At 52.3% G+C, this 21,434-nt stretch overlaps 2 protein-coding genes, 1 long non-coding RNA gene and 1 other non-coding gene across 4 annotated transcripts; 3 read left to right on the forward strand and 1 right to left on the reverse strand.

Annotated features, from left to right (window-relative positions):
- Nucleotides 1–293: 293 nt before the first annotated feature.
- On the reverse strand, nucleotides 294–3,186 carry LOC127695351 (uncharacterized). The gene is made up of 2 exons (XR_007979968.1): nucleotides 2,871–3,186; nucleotides 294–2,394 (listed from the first exon to the last, which is right to left on the reverse strand). It is a non-coding gene; the product is annotated as an uncharacterized LOC127695351 (long non-coding RNA).
- On the forward strand, nucleotides 3,147–9,983 carry Mrpl38 (mitochondrial ribosomal protein L38). The gene is made up of 9 exons (XM_052197426.1): nucleotides 3,147–3,275; nucleotides 3,364–3,543; nucleotides 6,480–6,614; nucleotides 6,689–6,897; nucleotides 7,281–7,353; nucleotides 7,483–7,528; nucleotides 9,061–9,219; nucleotides 9,387–9,523; nucleotides 9,676–9,983. Exons 1-9 carry the CDS (start codon nucleotides 3,209–3,211, stop codon nucleotides 9,810–9,812), a joined length of 1,143 nt encoding a protein of 380 aa, XP_052053386.1. The 5' UTR covers nucleotides 3,147–3,208; the 3' UTR covers nucleotides 9,813–9,983.
- LOC127695771 (U6 spliceosomal RNA) lies at nucleotides 7,948–8,054 on the forward strand. The gene has a single exon (XR_007980118.1). It is a non-coding gene; the product is annotated as a U6 spliceosomal RNA (small nuclear RNA).
- A 1,142-nt stretch (nucleotides 9,984–11,125) lies between the features above and the next one.
- Nucleotides 11,126–17,766, forward strand: Trim65 (tripartite motif containing 65). Its single transcript, XM_052197425.1, has 6 exons — nucleotides 11,126–12,137; nucleotides 14,524–14,619; nucleotides 14,884–15,117; nucleotides 15,199–15,391; nucleotides 15,502–15,567; nucleotides 16,059–17,766. The coding sequence occupies exons 1-6, from the start codon at nucleotides 11,742–11,744 to the stop codon at nucleotides 16,631–16,633; spliced, it is 1,560 nt and encodes a 519-aa protein (XP_052053385.1). The 5' UTR covers nucleotides 11,126–11,741; the 3' UTR covers nucleotides 16,634–17,766.
- Nucleotides 17,767–21,434: the final 3,668 nt, after the last annotated feature.

Here is a 21,434-nt window from a genome sequence, read left to right on the forward strand (position 1 = left end):
TGGAGGATGTGACATACGAGTCAGGCCTGGTGCCCCTGGGACTCAGTCCTCCTAACACATAAACTGTCCCAAGTCAGACCTATACAGAGAATTGTGGGTCTAAAGGATCAGCTGGCATTATGGGGCCACCCTGCATGTTTGCCATCTCCCAAAGGGAAAGTGGGTGACTCCCAGCACATGGGAAGAGACTCCCTGTATCAGACCACCCCAGGTGGGTATCGGGGTCCCTAGAATGAGGGTCCCCGAAGTCCAGGTGGGTGAGGATTGGACGGTGACAAACAGAAACAAACACAGGCAGTTTGAATCAGTGTATTTTACAGCTCTCAAGCAGGGATTTTTAATACATTAAAAAAACAAACTCTTAGAAAATGTTTTCAGTGAAGCAATCACAAATACTATCATTATCATTTGGCACAGTAAAGCACAAAATCATCCAAGCGTTACAACTCTGAAAAGATGATCAGTGGATCACAAACAGAACAGGTGACATGATTGTTAATAGAAATCATTGAAGTGTAAACAACTTTGAAAGGATGTGTTCAGTGGGGCAGTCATCCTAGGCTAGTGGCATATTTCCAAGAGAAGGTTAATAAATCTTTATGGTCAATGATTGTTTAACATCTAATGCCTGATTTATTTTTTATAAATCTTCAACACATAACTATTTCAATTCTATTTAAGGCTTTCTTTACCATATACCAAAGCCCACCTTTGATGACACACATGCAGCCTTATGAAATTTTATTGTTGGGAAAGTTTTTATCTATCATAATACTATTATATAATTTTGTAAATGATTTATAAAGTAAAGCGTTGGTTTCCCCAGAGATAAAGGTCATGTTAGTGACCCCATCTCAAGGGATGGTTTCTTACCCATTATTCTTGCTTAAGATCTTGGCCTAGGCTGACAGGAACATGTAAATAAGAAAAGGAAGAAAACAAAACAGATAAGTTGCCATGAGAACTATGGCTCAATATTTTTGCTCCGGCCAGGAGTTCCACAACCGTTTCCAGGAGACCTCCTTCTTTTGAAGTCTATCACCTCAGTCTGTGGAGCTTGTCACACAGATTCTACTGGGGTTGGTTGGTGTGGCAACTCCCCCAAACCTTGATCTTCCTGAGTGATGAAGGAAGCTCATGCAGAGTCTGAGCTTAGCTGGCTCTGCTAGCGACACATGAAATCCCAGCTCTCGGGAGGCTGGCTGGAGGCTTGAGGGTCGGGAGAGTCTGCACTGCACTGAAAGACTTTGTCTCATAAAAAGAATAAATGATGCCGGGCAGTAGTCATGTATGCCTTCAATACCAGCACTAAGCAACAGAGGCAAGCAGATCTGAGTTCAAAGCCAGCCTGCTCTACGGAGCAAGTTCCAGGACAACCAGGCTACACAGAGAAACTCTGTCTCAAAAACCAATTTGAAAACCCATTGAGACTGTGATCAAGGATCCAGAGAGAGCAAGGGTGAGTGTGTCAGAAGACTGCCAAGCAGGGGAAGGGGCAGAGGGCAGAACTGCACTTGACAGCATGAGGGGCACCGGAAGTGCCTCCAGGGACCTTGACACGTGTCAGGAGGATGTGAAGAGGAACTGGAATCTCTGCCATGGGACAAGGTGGTGCCACTCCATACCTGTAATCCCAGCATTCGGGAGACCTGGGGAAGAGGGGTGGATCGGGGCAGGGAGACTGGGAGGAAGGGGAAACTGGGGGTTGGGATGTAATATACAAAAAAGGAATAAAAAGGATTGTTAGGAGTTCAAGGCTAGCCATACTACAAAATAAGTGCCAAGGTAGGTAGGGATATATAGTAAAACCCTAGCTCATTTCAAGTTAATATTGTTGAAGCCATTGCTTCCAGGCAGGACATGTGTGAGTCCTTGTTAGGTCTCTCAAACAGCCGAACTACAAGCAAGCCCCTCTCTTCAGAGCTTCCCAGACGGGGAGGATCAGAAGGAAGAACAAGCTGCCGGCCGAGCAGTGAGCCTCCACCCACTCGTGGCGACACTGGGCCGCCTCAGCGGTCCAAGGGCAGAGTGAGGAGCTGCAGAGGTTCATACAGGAGGGTGCAGAGACGAAAGGATGACCCACAGGTGAGACCGTATAAGCACGCTGCCAGTGTTCAGTTCCCCGACATTCCGCAAGAACCCTTCAATGCGCATCACCTCAAGGCACGGCTCTGGTGCCCTGACCTGTGAGCTCCCACACGCTTCTCACTACTGGAGGAATTAGAAGTGATGGTGAAAGGCTTAGCCCGCTGGGAGCTGTGGGATTTAAGCTGTGGCCATTTCTGCTGGATATAGAGACCTCACTGCATTTCACTGTGAACTCGAGGGTCAGACTTCTGCTAGCAGAACAACTAGCCAGTCGTCATCAGCCTGGATTTGGGATGTCAGGACTTCCTGGAGGGAAGGGACAGGCCGGTCACAGAGGGAAAAGACACAACAGCACTGCAGACACCCTGTGAGCTGCAGAGAAGATGAGGGAGTAAAGCCATGCTATACTGGAAACTTGGGTTCTAGGGCAGAAAGGCTGAGGTTGGGACAAAAGCAGTAGAGATCATTAGAACTATAAATTGGAGATGATCAAGAGATAACAGCCACTGCAGGGCGTGGTGGCACATGCCTGTAATCCCAGCACTCTGGGAGGCAGAGGCAGGCGGATTTCTGAGTTCGAGGCCAGCCTGGTCTATAGAGTGAGCTCCAGGACAGCCACGGCTTTCTCGAAAAAAACCACCCTTTCTCGAAAAAACCAAATCCAAAAAAAACCAGAGAGAGAGAGAGAGAGAGAGAGAGAGAGAGAGAGAGAGAGAGAGAACAGATACACCAAGGTGCAAATCCTCCTAATAGACCTATGATGAAGCCAGCACTATTATTACCTGTTTTATTCCCAAGTCTGACTCCAGGATCCTCCTCCATCAGTCCCAGTGTCAGGGGCAGAGGAAGCTGAGTGAGATCCCTGGGGTCAAAACCCATAGTTGTTCTTGGAGCGACATTAGTGCTCCCTAGTGGCAGTTCTAGGCCCCGCGCTGTCCAACAGGCATCTTCCCGGCCTGCACCTCTTAGGCTTTACTCTAGTGGGAAGAAAGTCCCGGGGCTTTCAGAATTACGTCCGGAGCTTGAGGCCGCGGGGCGGAGCCTCCCGCGGGGCGCGCAGGCTTCTCTCCGGCCACCTCTGTCTGGGTCCTACGGGCGTCTTTGGCGACCTGGGAGAAAGATGGCGGCCCCCTGGTGGCGTGCGGCGTTTTTCGGAATTGGGAGATGCCGGGGCTTCAGCACCTCGGGTGAGTGGTGTGGGTTGTGGAGCTCTTGGGCCTCTGTAGCTCCAGTCGCGGCCCTGAGCCGGCGTGACGCCCCCGTCTGTGCCCGCAGCCTCCCTCAGCCGCCGGACAGCCCCGCTCGGGCCCATGCCCAATGAGGACATTGACGTGAGCAACCTGGAGCGGCTGGAGAAGTACCGGAGCTTCGAGCGGTACCGCCGCCGGGCGGAGCAGGAGGCGCGCGCCCCGCACTGGTGGCGGACCTACCGCGAGCATTTCATGAAGGAGACAGGTGCGGGGGCGACGGGCTCGGAGCTGGGCGGGCCGGAGACCCGCTAGCGTATTCTCCCCCAGCTTGGTCCCTGTGTGCCCCGGAACGAGGAGGACCTGCTTGCCCCCCAGACATGTAGTTCTGAATCTAAACGGCCAAATGACATATGCATGGTTTAATCTGTCTGTAAAACTGAGACTCAGCCAGGTGGTGGAGGCCCATGCACTTAATCGCAGCCTTAACCAAGGCAGAGGCAAGTGGAGCTCTTGACTTAAGAGCTCTTGACACCGTGAGTTCCAAGACAATCAGAGCTACACGGTAAAACCCTGTCTCAGGGATGGAGTAATAGTATGGAGTAAAAGATGCATTGCTTTGCTTTTTGGTTTTTGTTGTTTGAGATAGGGTCTTAGCCCAGGGTGGCCTTGAACTCACTATGTAACTGAAGCTGACTCTGATTGCCCTGTTCTGCCTCCCAGTTACTGGGATTGCAGCTGTGAACCACCAAGGCCTGGCTAGAGGCTCGGGTCTCACTATATAGACCAGGCTGGCCTCAATCCATAGATCCACCTGCCTCTGCCTTCCAAGTTCTGGAATTAAAAGCGTTTGCCACCAGCTGGAGTCCCATTTCCTTAAATCTGCCTGAAACTATTACTAATTCTACCCAAGACTTAGGTGTGTGTTCATAACCACCTTTGAGTCACTTCTTTCTTTCTTTCTTTCTTTCTTTCTTTCTTTCTTTCTTTCTTTCTTTCTTTCTTTCTTTCTTTCTTTCCTTTTCTTTCTTTTCTCTCTTTCTCTCTTTCTTTCTTTCTTTCTTTCCTTTCTTTCTTTCTTTCTTCCTTTCTTTCTTTCTTTCTTTCTTTCTGTTTGTTGTTGTTGTTGTTGTTAAGACAGGGTTTTTCTGTATAGCCCTGCCTGTCCTGGAACCCACACTGTATGTAGGCTAGGCTGCCCTCGGACTCAGAGATCTGCCTGCCTCTGCCTCCTGAGTGCTGGGATTAAAAGTGTGTGCCACCACTGCCAGGTGTTATAATTACTTAATCTCAGTCAGGGGTTCCTACCCACCTTTGACCATTCAGTTCCCAGATCCTAGACACAAAGCCTCAAGAAGCACTGGAGCTGGGCCCGTGTCTACTCTCTCCTTCCCTGCCAGAAACCCCGAGATACGACTTGCCACATTTCTTCTTGGTTACTCTTACTCCAGCTGGACAGCCCTCATAACCAGTTTTCACTGACTGTGATCCCTTACACCATGGTGTCTTCTCTGTGTACCTCTCTCTCTCCCTCTTAGTCCCCACCTCAGACGCCCAGCCCAGGAACCAAAATCCCACCTGTGTCTCTTCTGCCCAGCTGTAGGCATCATTATTCACCAATCAGGGATAACTTGTGGTGCAAGGTTACATAGCATCACTTGTGTCTAGGATCTATGTGAGAACCCTCCCTGGGGACACCCAGGGCCAATATTTAGCATTACAATACACAACAACAAACTTCCTTAGTCCAGCACCTTTTGAGTCATTTTAAAGGTGAGTCTGATAACCAGTTAGGAAGTCCATCTGCCTCAGTTTCCCATGCTGTGACCCAGTCTCAGGTCCAGATGCCATAGTTTTACCTTATATGTGATTTGCTTAATAGCTGAATTCTATTTAGTTCTGGGAAGCATGTTGCACAGGTTAGCTTCGTGGGTCAAGGGAATAGTTCCATCCTTTCCTGGAGTGGCAGGATGACAGAACTAGATAAAGACAGGCTGCTCAACAGCCTATTGATTTGGAGCCAGGGGGTTGGACCAGTCAGAGCATTAGGACCTGCCTTAGGCCCGCCCATATCCACATAGAAGCCAGGTATAGTGTCTGCTTCTGACCCCAGTGCTGGGGTTGTGGTTCTCCGTTCCGCCTCAACACTGGAGTATGTGAACTCTGCTCAGGCAGACAGAACGGGAGGTGTTAGGCTACAAACGTAGCCTAAGTTACCCAGCCTGGGTGAGAAATGAGGCAGGCTGAGGCAAGGACGGGGTTCCCAAACTTGTGACCAAGGGACCTCGAGGGCGATAAGCTTGGGGTTGAGGGGGCTGGGAGGGGAATCTCCTGCTTATCTGAGGGCGAGTGTTCGAGCGCTGAGGGCCTTCTGTGAGATACTTAGGTGGTGCAGCTCTGCATGACAAAGGCTTGTCCTTACAGTTGAGGTGAAAATGGCTGCATACAGCTTACTCAGGGTGGACCAGAGATTAAACACCTTTTGTAGGGAGGAATGTCCAGAAAGTTTCATTGTCTAAAACCTTGGGCCAGCCCATCTAGATTAGCATAGGGAACTGTGTTCTGTGCTATGTGACTAACTGCCAATTTGGAGGGTCCACATACTCCAGGAACCAGGTCAGGAGCAGATGAAACACCTACGGTCTCAGATATGAGATCTGAGACCACCGTTCCACGTGCCCCACAAGGAGCAGCCTAATATGCAGATCTTTGGAGCACTTTGACCAGCCAGTCTAACCAATCATCAAGTTACAGCTTTAATGAGAGAGGTCCTGTGGGGGCTGGGGGTGGGGGGCAACACTGAGGGCCAGATTATAGATTCCATCCCATCACAGATGTCTCTGAGCCACCATTTGGTTGCTTGGAATTGAACTCGGGACCTCTTGATGAGCAGTCAGTGCTCTTAACTGCTGAGCCATCTCTCCAGCTCCCACACGCACACACCTTTAATCCCAGCACTCCAGATGCAGAGGCAGGCAGATCTCTTGAGTTCAAGGCCAGCCTGGTCTACAGAGTGGGTTCCAGGACAGCCAGGACTACCCTGTTTGGGGAGGTGGGGGCAGTGTGGAATGAAGGGCATTGGAGCAAAACACTTCAATCTCTTGCATCCACACAGACGGACATCACACAACCACACACACATTTAAGGCCTCAAATCTAAAGTGAAGATCTGACTGCTTACCCCAGCATGTCTTACTTCTCTAGATCCCAAAGACAAGGTTGACATTGGGCTGCCTCCACCCAGAGTCAGGCGGACCCAGAAGCTCCTGGAGCGCAAACACATTCTCCGGGAGCTTCGTGCCAACGTGGAAGAAGAGCGGGCAGCGCGCCTGCGCACGGGTGAGCCTCCCAGAGGAGGGGCCCCCTGGTGCAGCCTCTGCAGGCCGTATCCGAACAATGCTGTTCCTTCCCAGCTAGCATCCCACTGGAGGCAGTGCGGGCCGAGTGGGAGAGGACGTGTGGACCCTACCACAAGCAGCGTCTGGCTGAGTACTATGGCCTCTACCGAGACCTGTTCCACGGTGCCACTTTCGTGCCCTGGGTCCCCCTACACGTGGCTTATGCCGTGGGAGATGAGGACCTGATCCCGGTGTATCATGGCAATGAAGTGACTCCAACTGAGGTACTGTCTCTGGGCCCTTCTCCCGTCCTTGTCACAGCATCACAGGGTCTGGGCTTGAGGTTTTGTTATTGTCTGTGACTTGCTAAAAATCACAATCACGAAAGAGCCCTCAGTGCCTGTTCTGTTACCAGCCACTGCCGTGGCCTCCCAGACCATATCTCTTGGCACATGGTCCTTATAGTTCAGCTCTGAGCACAGCAGCTCGGCAGCAGTTCAGCAGGCTTTGTAGACATCTCTTATCCTGTCACGTGTGAGGAGCTGTCGGGGTCCTGGTTTGAATCGGGGTGCACACCCCTTTCTCCAGGGCACCTGTAAGCTCCAGCCCTCTGCAGAGAAGCCGCACCCTGGCCAGGGTGAGCGCTCGCGTGATCTCTCCCTCTTAGGCTTCCCAGGCCCCAGAGGTGACCTATGAGGCAGACAAGGATTCCTTGTGGACGTTGCTATTCATCAACTTGGGTAGGTGTATGGGGGTCACCTGGCCTCCGGCCTCCCACTTCTCCCTCTCCTGAGCCAAGAACTCTGGGATCTGGGCAGGGTGGCATGCTTCAGCTCTGGCTATCTGTGGTTATCTGTGTTTCTGTGCAGACGGACACCTGCTGGAGCCAGATGCTGAGTATGTTCACTGGCTGCTGTGAGTATCGGGACGGGAAGCCAGCTGGGTCATCCTAGAGACCTGCCTGGAGATGGCAGGCCCTGGGATTCAAGAATGTACTTAAGCCAGTACAGGAGAAAATGGCAGAAGCCAGTGTGGTGTTGGATGCCTTCCTTTAATCCCAGCACCCTGGAGGCATAGGCAAGCAGATCTCTGTTCTATGAGTTTGAAGTTACAACAAAATGGGGCCCAGTCTTAAAAAAAAAAAAAAAGTGCAGTTAAAAAACAAACAAACAAACAAACACCCACGCAGTAAGCCCTGACCAGTCCTCACAGGCCTCTTCATTGCTCTGAGATGCGTGCGTGCACGCTGTGGGGTGTGTGTGTGTGTGTGTGTGTGTGTGTGTGTGTGAGAGAGAGAGAGAGAGAGAGAGAGACAGTGGAGAAAAGGACCTGGAGTGCTCGCTTCGGCAGCACATATACTAAAATTGGAATGATACAGAGAAGATTAGCATGGCCTCTGTGCAAGGATGACACGCAAATTCATGAAGCGTTCCATATTTAAAAGAAAAAAAGAAAAGGACCAAGAGCAGCTCATGGTAGCACCAGCACCTCCAGACACTGGACCCGTGGGTGTTGCTCCCCTGAGCAGTCCTTGGTGGCTTCAGCTATGAGTACCTGGGGGAGGGGGGCAGAGGTCACACAGGTGCCCTGAGCTTTGTGAGGCTCCCCCTGCCCCCCCCCCTCAGCTACAGCAACTAACGTATTTAGCAGGGTTCTCGGGGTCATGGCAGGTGAGGGGGTACAGTGGCTGCAGCAGCACGGGCAGCATCAGGCTCTACAACACGAGAGAGAAGCAGCCAAAGGAGGTGTGGCTTCCTGACCTAAATGATGGCCAGTGTCTGCTTCCCACGTGGAGAGAGCCAGCCGCTCCTCCAGCCAGAGGGCTTTGTTTAACAGAGGCCAGTGAATGCAGACGGTCCCAAGCCCAGTCTTTTCTTCTTATTTCAGATTTAATGTTATTCTCTCAGTCGGAGGTGATGTACACGTACACTGTACATGGTGCCTTTAGTCCCAGCACTTGGGAGTTAGAGACAGGCAGACGGCTCTCTATGAGTTTCAGGCCAGCCTGGGCTACAGAGTGCGTTCCAGGACAGCAAACGCTACACAGAAAAACCCTGTCTCGAAAAACAAAACAAATATTCCATATGTAGAAGTGTTTTTTACATGTGTACCACATGCGTGCCTGTGCCCGTGGCTCTGGGTTCCCGGGGAATTGCAGGTGGTTGTGAGCTTCCACGTCGGCGCTAGAAATGGAACCCAGGTCCCCTGAAGGAGTAGTCAGTTCTCTTAGCCACTGAGCCATGTCCAGCCCCTCTCTGGTTTCCAAACCACCACTGCCCCCTAGTCTGTTTGCAGCATGCCCCTGAGGTCCTGGAGGTTGGCTTGTGGGCATCAAATGCAGGAGTGTTCAGGGTCTGGCCCTGGGCGTGGCTGCCTGTGGGTGCCACACTGGGGTTCCCCTACCATCTTGCTGACATGGCCACTAATGGGTATTTTCCTCCACCCAGCACCAACATCCCAAGCAGCAGGGTGGCTGAAGGACAGGAGACCTGCCCCTACCTGCCCCCCTTCCCCGCCCGAGGCTCTGGCCTCCACCGCTTCGCCTTCTTGCTCTTCAAGCAGGACAAGCCAATCAACTTCTCCGATGACACCCGTCCCTCACCCTGGTAAGCCGCACCGTTTGTCCCGAGCCTCAAGCCTGCTCTCTGGGAAGGTGGCTCTTCCTCCTCCTGGTATGGTCTTGCGCAGCAGCAGTTCCGCGTGCTGGGGGCACTGCAGGGGCTTCCCAGGATTGCCTGCTGTGCTCCCTCTCAGACGCTGCCCCTCTCCACAGCTACCAGCTGGCTCAGAGGACCTTCCGCACTTTTGATTTCTACAAGAAACACCAGGAAGCCATGACTCCAGCTGGTCTGGCTTTCTTCCAGTGCCGCTGGGACGACTCTGTCACCCACACCTTCCACCAGCTTCTAGGTAAGGGCTTGGCGGTCAGGCCGTGGTCTGCCGTGCCAGGAGGTGGCCTTTGAAAGCAAGGTGGGAAGTCCCTGGCAGAACTCCAGCCTCACTCCAAGGAAGGCGGCCCAGGTCAGCAGGAGTCCACCCCTGTCCCCTTACTCTTCTTGCAGACATGCAGGAACCTGTGTTTGAATTTGTACGGCCACCCCCTTACCACCCCAAACAGAAGCGCTTCCCCCACCAGCAGCCCCTACGCTACCTGGACCGATACAGGGACAGTCATGAGCCCACCTATGGAATCTACTGAGAGACACAGTACATTCATCTCAGAGGGTGAACTGGCACAGCTGGAAGGGCACACCAGGAGAGAGCCATCTGCAGCCAACTGAGACAGTCCCGTGCTGGCCCCTCCCAGCAGACCTAGGGGCTTGTAGTGAAGGTGTTTCGATTATACATGAATAAAATACTTTTTCCCTGATGCCAGTATGTATGCACCTACGGACACCCAGAACCCTTTTAGTGACCCTATAGTGCTCTATGGGTGAGAGGAGGGTGCCCCGCGGCCCGGTAGCTGGGGATATGTATAAAAATGAACCAGCCTGTAATCTTTGTGAAAGACTGCTTCCTCCGGGAGGCAGACCTGCCCCTGGCCTTGGGTAACCCTGTCAGACCTAGCAGCAGTGTGTTTGGGACCTCAGCTCCAGCCAAGGCCTGGAGCCCCCACTGTGAGGCTACTCTTTCCTGTGCCAAAGGGTAGACCTTGTAGAAACAAGCCAGTTCTGCCTGCTCGGGTAGAAAACATGATCTGATTCATACAGCCTGCTGGGACCCCAGGACCCCCATCTCCTCTGCTCAGCTGTAGAGGAGATGATAGTCACCTGTCTTAGAGTTTTACTGCTGTGAACAGACACCATGACCAAGGCAACTCTTATAAAGAACAACATTTAATTGCGGCTGGCTTACAGGTTCTGAGGTTCAGTCCAGTATCAAGGCAGGAACATGGCAACATCCAGGTAGGCATAGTGCAGGAGGAGCTGAGAGTTCTACATCTTCATCGGAAAGCTGCTAGGAGAAGACTGACTTCCAGGCAGCTAGGGTGAGGGTCTTAAAGCCCACACCAGTGACACACCTCCAACATTTAGAGCCACAGCCTCTGAATAGTGCCACTCCCTGGACCACGCATATACAAACCATCCCATCACCCTAGAAATGGGGTGCGAAAACAGCTGGAAAACCAGGCAAAGGCTAGGCTGGTGACTTAGGAGGAGGGCCTTTGAAAAGGGAGATGTTGGGCTGGAGAGATGGCTCAGCAGTTAAGAGCACTGTCTGCTTTTCCAGAGGTCCTGAATTCAAATCCCAGCAACCACATGGTGGCTCACTATCTGTAGTGGGATCTGATGCCCTCTTCTGGTGTGTCTAAAGGGTGTTTTATTCAGGTAGCTGGAGCCAGAGTCCACAGGCCACTAGGAGCTGCCTAGTGAGACCTTATCGAATAAAGGATAAGAGAACTCTTAAAAGGTTAAATGGGTTTTAGTAACCAGAAATTTATATGTCATTATTATTTGGTTTTTTTTTTTTTTTGGATTTGGTTTTTTCGAGACAGGGTTTCTCTGTGTAGCCCTGGCTGTCCTGGAGCTCACTCTGTAGACCAAGCTGGCCTCGAACTCAGAAATCCGCCTGCCTCTGCCTCCCAGAGTGCTGGGATTACAGGCGTGCGCCACCACCACCCAGCTCCATGTCATTATTATTAAGAACCAAAAGTACATATCAGGGGTCTCGAGACTGACCCCAATGCCTAAAATCCTGTTCCTGCAAAAATCCCACGGTCCTGGTGAGGCGCTTTTACCAAGCATTACCAGGCTCCATGCCAAACAACCCTCGCTCCCACTTTCACTGTCCTGGAAAACATGCCACAAACAACTGAGAGCCCTGGGCCTGGTGGCGGTCCAAGCCTCTAAGGCCAGATCCTCAGAGGAGCGGAGATAAGGGTCTAGAGAAGGAACATAGAAGTATCCGGGTGAACTGCAGTGAGCGTGCCCCAGCTGCCAGTGCGTCAGAGGCGGGTAAGGGTGACTTGGGTCCCTGCCAAGGAACGTTCTAGGCCACCAGAGTGCAGCGTCCCGGAGCCCTGCGCACTGCCGCGACTTCCTGAACTGTCTTTCCGCCCTTCCCTAGCAGTCGCACCGGTAGCCTCGGTCCCCTTTAAGAGGTCTGCGCACCGGGCCTCGCTTCCGCCATGGCCGCTCAGCTGCTGGAGGAGGTGACTTGCTCCATCTGCCTGTGTCGCTACCGGGACCCGGTGACGCTGCCCTGCGGGCACAGCTTCTGCGGGAACTGCATCCAGGATTCGTGGCGCCGCTGCGATAAGACCTGTCCCGAGTGTCGCCAGCCCTTCCCCGAGGGCGCCAGGCTGTCCCGCAACGTGGCACTGAGCACCTTGCTGAAGGCGCTGCCCGCTGCCATCCCGCGCCCGGAGTCCGCCACAGGCCCCAAGGCTCGCTGCCCGCGCCACGGGAGGCCGCTCGAGTTCTTCTGTCGCACGGAGGGGCTCTGCGTGTGCAGCGCGTGCACGGTGCACAGCTGCAGCCACCACGAGCGGGCGCTGCTGGACGTGGAACGCCGCGTGCGCGAGGTGCGGGCGGAGCCTCCCTCCCGGAGGGCGGGGACTGTTGGTGGCCAGGGCCAGGGGCTGCTGCAGAAGGCTGCGGGTTCCCAGAGGAACCCAGGGGACGTGTGCACCTGACTGCCACGCAGCTCTCCTCAGGTCCTCTGAAAGTGTTAGGCCAGGGCTGGCAGCCCCGTTCGCTAAGGTGGCCAGCATTCAGTAAGTGTGCTTTCTGGCCTTCAGAAACTGAAGATGTACTCAAGGGTCAGATAGTCTCAACAAACCATGAAAGTTTCATTCTATAGAGACAGCAGCTCCAGCCTGCGTAAGAGTGAGAGGTGTTCTTTTTTTTTTTTAAATAGTTATTTATTTATTATATGTAAGTACACTGTAGGTGTCAGATCTCTTTGTGGATGGTTGTGAGCCACCATGTGGATGCTGGGATTCGAACTCATGACCTTTGGAAGGGCAGTCAGTGCTCTTACCCGCTGAGCCATCTCTCCAGCCCCTAGAGGTGCTCTTTAGGTGACTCCTCAGGGGTGAGGAAGTGCCAGCCAAAGAGGATGCAGTGACAAGTACCTAGGAGCAGAGATGATGGGCAGGGGACAAGCTCCCAAGATCTATAAACAGGCTTTCCAGGTCACTGGGGACCAGACCATGACGGGCTGCATGGTGGGCGTGACTCTTCCTCCCGGGATGTGCAGAGCTTTGAAAGCTTGAGACAGGGCAATGGTGTTACCAGATTTCCGCTTTCTGGAGTCTGAGCACCAGCTGGGGTGTGGAGAGGGTAAGGGGTGAGGGATAAGAGGAAGGGGGTCACAGCTGCAAATCAAAAGAAATGAGTGGGAGCAGGTGCCCAGGGGACAGAGTAAGACTGGGGTGTCTGCGGGAGACTGGGCTGTGTGCTGAGGGTGCGTGGGGAGGGGCTGGTTTGGGATACGCAGTGTGTGGAGGCAGTGGGGCACACAGAGGAGGGGGCCACAGGCATCTGCTGAGAGCTGGGAGGAGAGGCGGGGAGCAAGGAAAAAGCCAAGTTCCCTAGAGGGAGTGGAAAGGTGTTGGGCAAGGGAGGTCCTGCCGGAGGTTACATCCTGACAGAGTTACAGAGATGGCGGCCAGGGCACAGGCAGTTACAGGAGGGAGAGTTCTCCAGGTGCTCCATGCTGCGGAGGGGTTTCAGTTAAAGGCAAAAGTAACCACGGAATTGGCACTGTGGCGGCCCATGAAGAGTGACTGAGAAGCCTAGCGGGAGGAGGGAGCCTAGCGGCCTGTGGAGGACTAACAGGGAGGGATGGAAAGTGGGGATGAGGATAGATGCTTGGAGCCGGTGACAGGGCCAGGGTAAGGTCAAAGGGTAAGTGGCAGAGACAGAAGGGAAGAAGGGGAGTTTCAGGGGGTTGAAGGGTGAGCCCTGGGTCTGCCGAAGCCCCAAGGAGGAAGGCTGAGGCCTGCTGCCCAGGACGGGTGCCGGAAAGAGCTGGGTACGAAAGTCAGCATTGGCGGTGAGAAGCCCACGGCACAGAGGACACCTCAGCCGCATGGCTCCTGCTCCAGGGGACAGAATTGTGCTTGGGAGGAAAGGGTGTGAGGCACAGGATGCCCAAGGGCTGGCATACACAGTGGAAAACGACAAGAGACCCTGTCTTGAGGCAGAGGGCACGGACTGAGACACCTGAGATTGCCCTGGCATGGTGGTGCCCGCCTTTAATCCTACCACTCTAGAGGCAGAAATGGATGGAGCTCTGTAAGTTTAAGATCAGGTTGGTCTACATGGAAAGTTCCAGGCCAGCCAGGGCTACACAATGAGACCCTGTCTCAGAGCAACAATGATGAGGGGCCCCAACTCAAACTCAAAATGGCGTTGGAAGGAGTGAAAACAGGTCGTGAGACTCTTAACCAGGCTAAGCATGGGCTTCAAGCACGAGAATGCTGTCCCAGCTCCTATAACAGCACATGCTGGTCCCCAGGCAAGACAACTCTCCAAGGGATAACAATAATGACTTCCCTTTGGACTCTGAGGAGCTGAACTTGTCACTGGTCAGACAACCCTGGCCAGTCTCCCTTTCTGCCCCAGGCTCTGTAAGCCAGAGTTACCGGTCTCCTTTGTTGCCTGGGATAGGGATGGGGTTATGGACCTAAGAAGGTCTGCCTGTGTCACTCAACCTGCAAGGCACAGGAGTGAGACCAGAAGTGGGGTCTTCGACCTGAGACTTCCACATTCCTCCTCCATGGAGAGAACGGTCCCTAGCCAGGCCCCCCAGGACTCTGACCTAACTTTGGCATTTTGCAAGGCAGTTACCGTCAGGGCCATGAGGAGAAAGAACACCCAGCCCCTGTATTGGTGGTGGCGGCTTGAAGGTGATAACCAATCCTAACCCTCTTTTGTTGCTCGCCCCCCGGATGGGTGCCACAGGACCAGCTGAGGGCTAGAGTACTGGTTACCCGGCAACAGGTCACCAAGGCAGAGACACAGCTTCAGGAGCTGCAGCAGCAAAGCAGTCGGATTGAGGTACTTCACCATGGGCTCCCGTCTGGCCTCACCATCTGGTCCCTGGACTGCAGGCAACAGATGGGAGCTGCCCCGCAGATCCCTCCCAGCACCGGGGAGTGGGATGTTGACCAAGAAGCCAGGCCCCGGTGGGGAAGAGGTTCCACGGGTCCTAACGGCTCCTCCCCACGTCCCCACCCTTCAAGCCAAGTGGGTCTGAGGGCCTGGCCTGCCTTGCCCATGGTGTGGAGACTGGCCACTGAGCTTCCTCCTGTGCCCACGCAGAGTTCTGCCTACACCCTGACCTCGGCGGTCTCCAGGAGATTCAGTAGCCTGCTTCAGGTGCTAGAGAAGCAGCAGGCCTCCACACTGAGTGATATTGAGGTAGCCAAGAATCAGGCGCTGGGCCGCATTCTGAGTGAGAAACAGCGGCTGACTGAGCACCTAAAGGCCCTGTCTCAGTATGACCACAGTGTCCAGGATCTCCTGGGGCAGGCGGATGATTCCATCTTCTTCCAGGTACCAGATATCAGGGCTGCGGGCGAGGGCCTTGCTTCCACACCCTGCCTGCCACTCATGACCTCTGTCCCTGGGGTTCAGGAATTACAGCAGCTCCCTGAGTCCATAGAGTCCCTCAGGCCACTGACCTCTCCACCATGGGATGAAGAGCAGCAGCTGAACAATGTGAACCAGCTGCTTAGTCCGCTCTGTGAGCTCCTCCTTGACGAGAAGGACCTTCCCAAGGCCGCAGCCGGAGCTGCCGATGCCGATGCCGGCCCTGTGGGCCCTGCGGGTGAGACTAACTTGTCCTTGTCCTCTGGGCCCTCCCCCACCCCCACTACTGGGTAGAAGCCGGGAGTCAGGGACCCCTGCTCACTCCCTTACCTCTGCTTTGTTCTTCAGAGGCCTTGAGTCCCCTGTCACCAGTCCCCAGCACAGTGTGTCCACTGAGGAAGAAGCTCTGGCAGAGTAAGGAGACGCAATGCCTGTGTGTGTGCATGTGACAATTGTGTGCACGTGACGGTATATGAATGCATGCATATGCTTGGGTATGTATGGGGGGCTGCTCTGACTGTCCTGTCCACTTTCCTCCCTGGGCCTGTCTCCACCTCCGCACCCCTGCAGCGAATGTGAACCTTGTCCACATCTGCCCTGAGGCGGACGCGGCCAGCATAGTGTTAAAGGTCACATTCTGGAATCTGACCTAGTTCTTCCACTTAATAGGATATAGGATGTGAGCTTAAATCTCTGAGCCCCAGTTTCCCCTCTTTGTAACATGGGGCAGGTAGAGGATTCCAGCTCCGAGGGAACCATGAGGAATCCACCAGTAAGATGGTGCCTGCTGCTCAGCCCAGTATGCCCGGTAGACATTTAAACTGCTCATAGACAGAGCCACAGTAATCCTATGCCCTAGGAGAAAATGGCACCTTTGCCCACCTCTGTTCATCTCTCTCCAATAGATTATCGCAATCTGACCTTTGACCCAGAGACTGCCAACCAGTATTTGCACTTGTCTCACAAGGACCAGCAGGTGACACACCATTTCCAGGCCCAGGGCCCAGCCAGGTCAGGCAGCTTCGAGCTGTGGCAGGTACAGTGTGCCCAGAGTTTCCAGACTGGACGACATTACTGGGAGGTACGTGCCTCTGATCACTCCGTCACTCTGGGCGTCACCTACCCAAAGCTATCACGCCAAAAGCTGGGGACCCACACAGATAACATCGGTCGTGGACCCCACTCCTGGGGCCTCTGCATCCAGGAGGACAGTATCCAGGCCTGGCACAACGGCAAATCCCAGCGCCTGCGTGGACTGCCTGGACGGCTCCTGGGCGTGGATCTGAACCTGACCGCAGGCCGCCTCACCTTCTACAGCCTGGAGCCGCGCACGCAGCCGCTGCACACGTTCCATGCAGTTTTCAGCCAGCCTCTCTTCCCTGTCTTCTGGCTCCTTGAGGGGAGGACCCTCGCTCTTTGCCACCAGCCTGAGGCCAAGCTCCCTCCCAGGCCCCAGGAAGAGGCCACACCACCCAGCTGAGGAAGGCACAGACAGGTGCCACTGTGCCTGTGTGCCCCAAAGTGGCGCCGCCTCTGGCTTGGTGACCAAAGGCCGGAACAGCTGGTGGTCTCTCTGTTGACTCAGAGGACAGAGATGGGAGAGGAGTCCCTAAGTCAAAGTTTACTTTTTACTCTCTTGGAAGGAGCCAGGGTCCAGGAAGAAATTAAATAGGATGCACCAGCTCCAAGCAAGACCCAAGTTCTTGGCATTGCGTGGGCATCTATCTTAGTTACTGTTCTATTGCTGTGAAGAGACACCGTGACTAAGGCAACTCTTTTTTTTTTCTTTTGTTTGTTTTGAGACAGCGTTTCTCTGTGTAGCCCTGGCTGTCCTGGAACTCACTCTGTAGACCAGGCTGGCCTTGAACTCAGAAATCCACCTGCCTCTGCCTCCCAGGTACTAGGATTACAGGTGTGCGCCACCACTGCCCAGCCAGACTAAGGCGACTCTTATAGAACAAAGCGTTTAACTCAGGGCTTGCTTCCAGTTTTAGAAGTTTAGTCCATGATTATCATGGTGGGAAGCAGACGGGCATGGTGCTTGAGCAGTAGCTGAGAGGCTCACATCCTGATTACCAGACATACAGAGAGAGAGAGAGAGAGACAGACAGAGAGAGAGAGAGAGAGAGAGAGAGAGAGACTGGCATGGGCTTTTTGTAACCTTAAAGCCCACCCCAAGTGACCCACTTCCCCCAACAAGGCCACACCTCCTAACCCCTCTCAAACAGTTCCACGAAGTGAGGACTAGGCACAGGCCGTAGACAGCCAATGTGGTGATGGGTATAGGTGCGGTAGACGTGCTTCCGTGAAGGTCCTAGATGGTTTTGGTTTTCATTTTTTTGCTGACATTTCTGGAAGTAGATTTTTTTTTGTACTGGGCATAGAGCCTGGGGTGTTTCGAATGCTGGCATTCAAAGTTCTGACCTCTGTCACTGACAACATCTATAGCCTGGTGTAATTTATTGACTTGAGATGCGCCACGTTCTGATGTTGGCGGTAGTTACAAGGATACCCACTTTTATATAATGTCCTTTTCTTTTCTTTTGTAATTCCCTAAGCATTTGTTTTGTATGCTCCTGGGCAAACATCTCACAATAAATTTTTTTTAATAAATTCTTTTATGTTTATTTAGTAGGGGACTCAGGATGGGGTGGCTTGTGTATACGCCATGGGTACGTGTGGCAGTCAGAGGACAACTTGCCTCCTTCTACCATGTGTGTTCTGGGGTGGAACCCAGACTGTCACCCTTGACAGCAAGCACATTTGTCTGCAGAGTTATCCCATCACCCAACGATAACAGGTTTTTATTGTTTGAGACATGGTATCTCTACGTATCCCTGGTTGGCTTAGAACTATGTACACCAGGCTGGCCAACTCATAAAGATCTGTCTGCCTCTGCCTTCTGCATGCAGGGATTAAAGCCATGAGCCCCCATCAGTGGCCTCTAAGAGTTTTTAAAGGGTTATATGTGCACTAATATATCCCCCAGGGAAAATGTAAATGTTTTATATAAATGACTAAGCATTTCTTTCTTTAAATTTTTTAATGTATATAGGTATTTTGCCCACATGTATTATGGTATGTGTGTGTATATATATGTGTGTGTGTGTGTGTGTGTGGAGTGCCTAAGAAGGCTAGAAGAGGGTAGTGAGAATCAAACCCGGGTCATATCTCTTTAGCCCTCAGATGGTCTTGCTATATAACCTAGCTGGGTGGAGTTCCCTATAAAGCCTATTTAGCTTCAAACTCACTGTGGTCCAAGCAGCCTCCTCCTTGCCTCTACCTCCTGGAATCGTAGGCTTGATTTTGTTGTTGTTGTTGTTTGTTTGTTTGTTTGTGTTTTGTTTTTTGTTGGGTGGGGAGTTGAGACTGGGTCTTAATCTATAGCCCAGGCTGGTCTGGAACTTGCAGTGACCTCAATCAGGTGGCAATCCTCCTGCTTAGCATCCCAAATATTGGGATTATAGGCATAATCCATGAGCTGCCACACCTTTGAGCCACCTGTGAGCCACCATACTTGTGAGCCCCCACACTTGTGAGCCCCCACACTTGTGAGCCCCCACACCTGTGAGCCTCCACACCTGTGAGCCCCCACACCTGTGAGCCCCCACACCTGTGAGCCACCACACCTGCCGGGTTTGTGTGGGTTGCTGTTGTTTCTGAAGCCAGCCAGGGTTACACAGGAGCACAGCCACACTCCTAAGAGGTGTAGGGTTATTAATGCTGCACTTGCCTGACCTCCTCTGCAGGACTGCCTGAGGTGAGGTGTGTAAGCCTTCGGGTTTCCACTTGCCTCTCCTACACAGAGAGGATGGAATTAGAGGCAGGTATGAGCACATCTTTGCAGCGCTAGGAAGTGTTGTCATTTGTGTAATGTCAAAACAATTCTGAAAGACTGCAGACATTAGAAAACAATGTCTAAGCCAAGGAGAATGGTGAACACCTTTGATCCTAGTAGGCGGAGGTAGGCGGAGGTAGGCGGAGGTAGGCGGAGTTCTGTACATGGAGGCTAGCCTGGTCCTGGGATTACACAAAGGGGAGAAACTTGCTCCGTTGGCTCTGCTCATGTGTGTCCTTAGGGTGATTTTCTCTTGGCCACATGCTCACGGTCCATCCTCGAGGTCCATCCTGCCTCATGGTGACAGCCTCCTCCTCCCCCTACCTTTATCTTTCTCCTGGTCCCTAGCAGAGACCCCCCCCCCCCACTCATCTCAAGTCCTGCTGCCTTCTCTCTCCTGCACAAGCCTTTAATTATCGAATCAGAAGTTATTGGGGAGCATTTTTTTTAAAGATTTATTTATTTATTTTACGTATGTGAGTACACCGTAACTATACAGATGGTTGTGAGCCTTCATGTGATTGCTGGGATTTGAACTCAGGATCTTCAGAAGAGCAGTGCTCTTAACTGTTGAGCCATCTCCTCAGCCCCCTGGGAACACTGTTTTTAAAAAAAAAGATTTATTTATTATAATTTATTATATGTAAGTACACTGTAGCTGTCTTCAGACACACCACAAGAGGGCATCAGATCTCATTTTGACCAGGCAGTGGTGGTGATGGCACACGCCTGTAATTCCAGCACTCTGGGAAGCAGAGTCAAGCGGATTTCTGAGTTCGAGGCCAGCCTGGTCTACAGAGTAAGTTCCAGGACAGCCAGAGCTATACAGAGAAACCCTGTCTCGAAAAAGCGAAATCCAAAAAAAAAACAAAAAACAAAAACAAAAGCAAAAACAAAACAAACAAACAAACAAAAAAACAGATCTCATTACGGATGGTTGTGAGCCACCATGTGGTTGCTGGGATTTGAACTCAGGACCTTCGGAAGAATGGTCAGTGCTGTTAACTGCTGAGCAGTCTCTCCAGCCCCTGGGGAACATTCTTTACAGCTCCTTAGCCAATACAATGCCCATGTCTAGACTGCAACCTGATCTTGGGGCACAGAACTTAGCATCTGAATACACAGTGCACAAGACCAACCCCAGCACAGACGTAGGAGATCTCTATGACTTTGAGATCAATCTAGTTTACATAGCTAGTTTCAGGCCAGCCAGGGCCACATAGAGAGACCTGTTTCAAAAGCCCAGAACAAAAGAGACTACCACCATTCAGGGTATGCGTGTCTATATGCTCAGCTACTCGGAAGGCTAACGCAGGAGATTGCCACAATCCATTATTTCCAGACCAGCCTGGACAACACAGTGATATTACATCTTATATCCTATTAGACCTATATCCAATAAATATGGCAGCCTGGGTCTTAGGCGCGACATAGGTATGGCTCTACCACCAGGCTACATACCTACAAATTGTTATCTTTTTCGGGTGGCAGGTTTGAGACAGGATCTCCCTGCATGGCCCTGATTGATCTGGAACTTGATTTATACACCAGGCTAGCCTTGAACTCACAGAGCGACGCCGTCTCCTCTGCTCCCAAATGCTGTGGTTAAAGCTGTGGACTCCCTCACCCGGAACACTTGCTCCAAACCCCAAGTGGAAACTTCTGGTTTCTTTGGAAAGTCAGTGATGCCAAATGATGCTTTGCTGGAGCTCACAGGTGAAAGGATGTTTTCCAGAAGCAAACACGGGTGAGAGGATGCTTGATGTTCAAAAGGAATAAAATAAGACCCCACAGACACTGGGGACTCGGGCATCGGGCTGCTTTTCTCCACCTCACTATTTTTCCCTAACAACACGTCTGTACTGGTTCACCTTACATTGTGTTGTTGAGCTTTGCTTGTGGTGATGTCAGAGAGAGAAACTTGCCGAAGAACTCAGGAAGATTCCTATAGTTTCTTGCCACTTCCCGAGGTTGGTGAAACCCCAGAAGAGGGCATCAGATCTCGGTATGGATGGTTGTGAGCCACCATGTGGTTGCTGGGATTTGAACTCAGGACCTTTGGAAGAGCAGTCAGTGCTCTTAACCACTGAGCCATCTCTCCAGCCTGATATGCTTATTCTTATGGTAATCTTAGTTTGCTTTGTCAGCTGTGATCACAGCCAAGTTTCCTGGGAACAAAAGCCCCTCAGTTGATTCTAATAATTTTTCTAAAGTTTACACACACACACACACAATAAACCTCTTTGCAGTGTTGTCATAGAAACTGGTTCTTCCAGTTGCCATGACTACCTCTGCAGTCATCTTGACGGCAGGAGAAACTCAATAAGGTTAAAGGTTCTTGCTTACTTAATTGTGGGGGGGGGGGGGCAGGGAGAGGGAGAACTAAAGTCCAAGAACAAAGGAGATGGTTTCCTAAAAGATGGCATTAAGAACTTATAGAATG

This window comes from Apodemus sylvaticus, chromosome 10 (genome assembly GCF_947179515.1).
Source record: "Apodemus sylvaticus chromosome 10, mApoSyl1.1, whole genome shotgun sequence".
Taxonomy (NCBI): domain Eukaryota; kingdom Metazoa; phylum Chordata; class Mammalia; order Rodentia; family Muridae; genus Apodemus; species Apodemus sylvaticus.

Excerpts from the sequence above, each read along its gene's own strand:
- Mrpl38 (XM_052197426.1), top strand. The coding sequence starts at position 3,209 with ATGGCGGCCCCCTGGTGGCGTGCGGCGTTTTTCGGAATTGGGAGATGC. Across the intron at positions 3,276-3,363 it reads CCGGGGCTTCAGCACCTCGG|CCTCCCTCAGCCGCCGGACA; the intron begins GTGAGTGGTGTG and ends CTGTGCCCGCAG. Across the intron at positions 3,544-6,479 it reads GCATTTCATGAAGGAGACAG|ATCCCAAAGACAAGGTTGAC; the intron begins GTGCGGGGGCGA and ends TTACTTCTCTAG.
- Trim65 (XM_052197425.1), top strand. The coding sequence starts at position 11,742 with ATGGCCGCTCAGCTGCTGGAGGAGGTGACTTGCTCCATCTGCCTGTGT. Across the intron at positions 12,138-14,523 it reads TGGAACGCCGCGTGCGCGAG|GACCAGCTGAGGGCTAGAGT; the intron begins GTGCGGGCGGAG and ends TGGGTGCCACAG. Across the intron at positions 15,118-15,198 it reads ATGATTCCATCTTCTTCCAG|GAATTACAGCAGCTCCCTGA; the intron begins GTACCAGATATC and ends CCTGGGGTTCAG.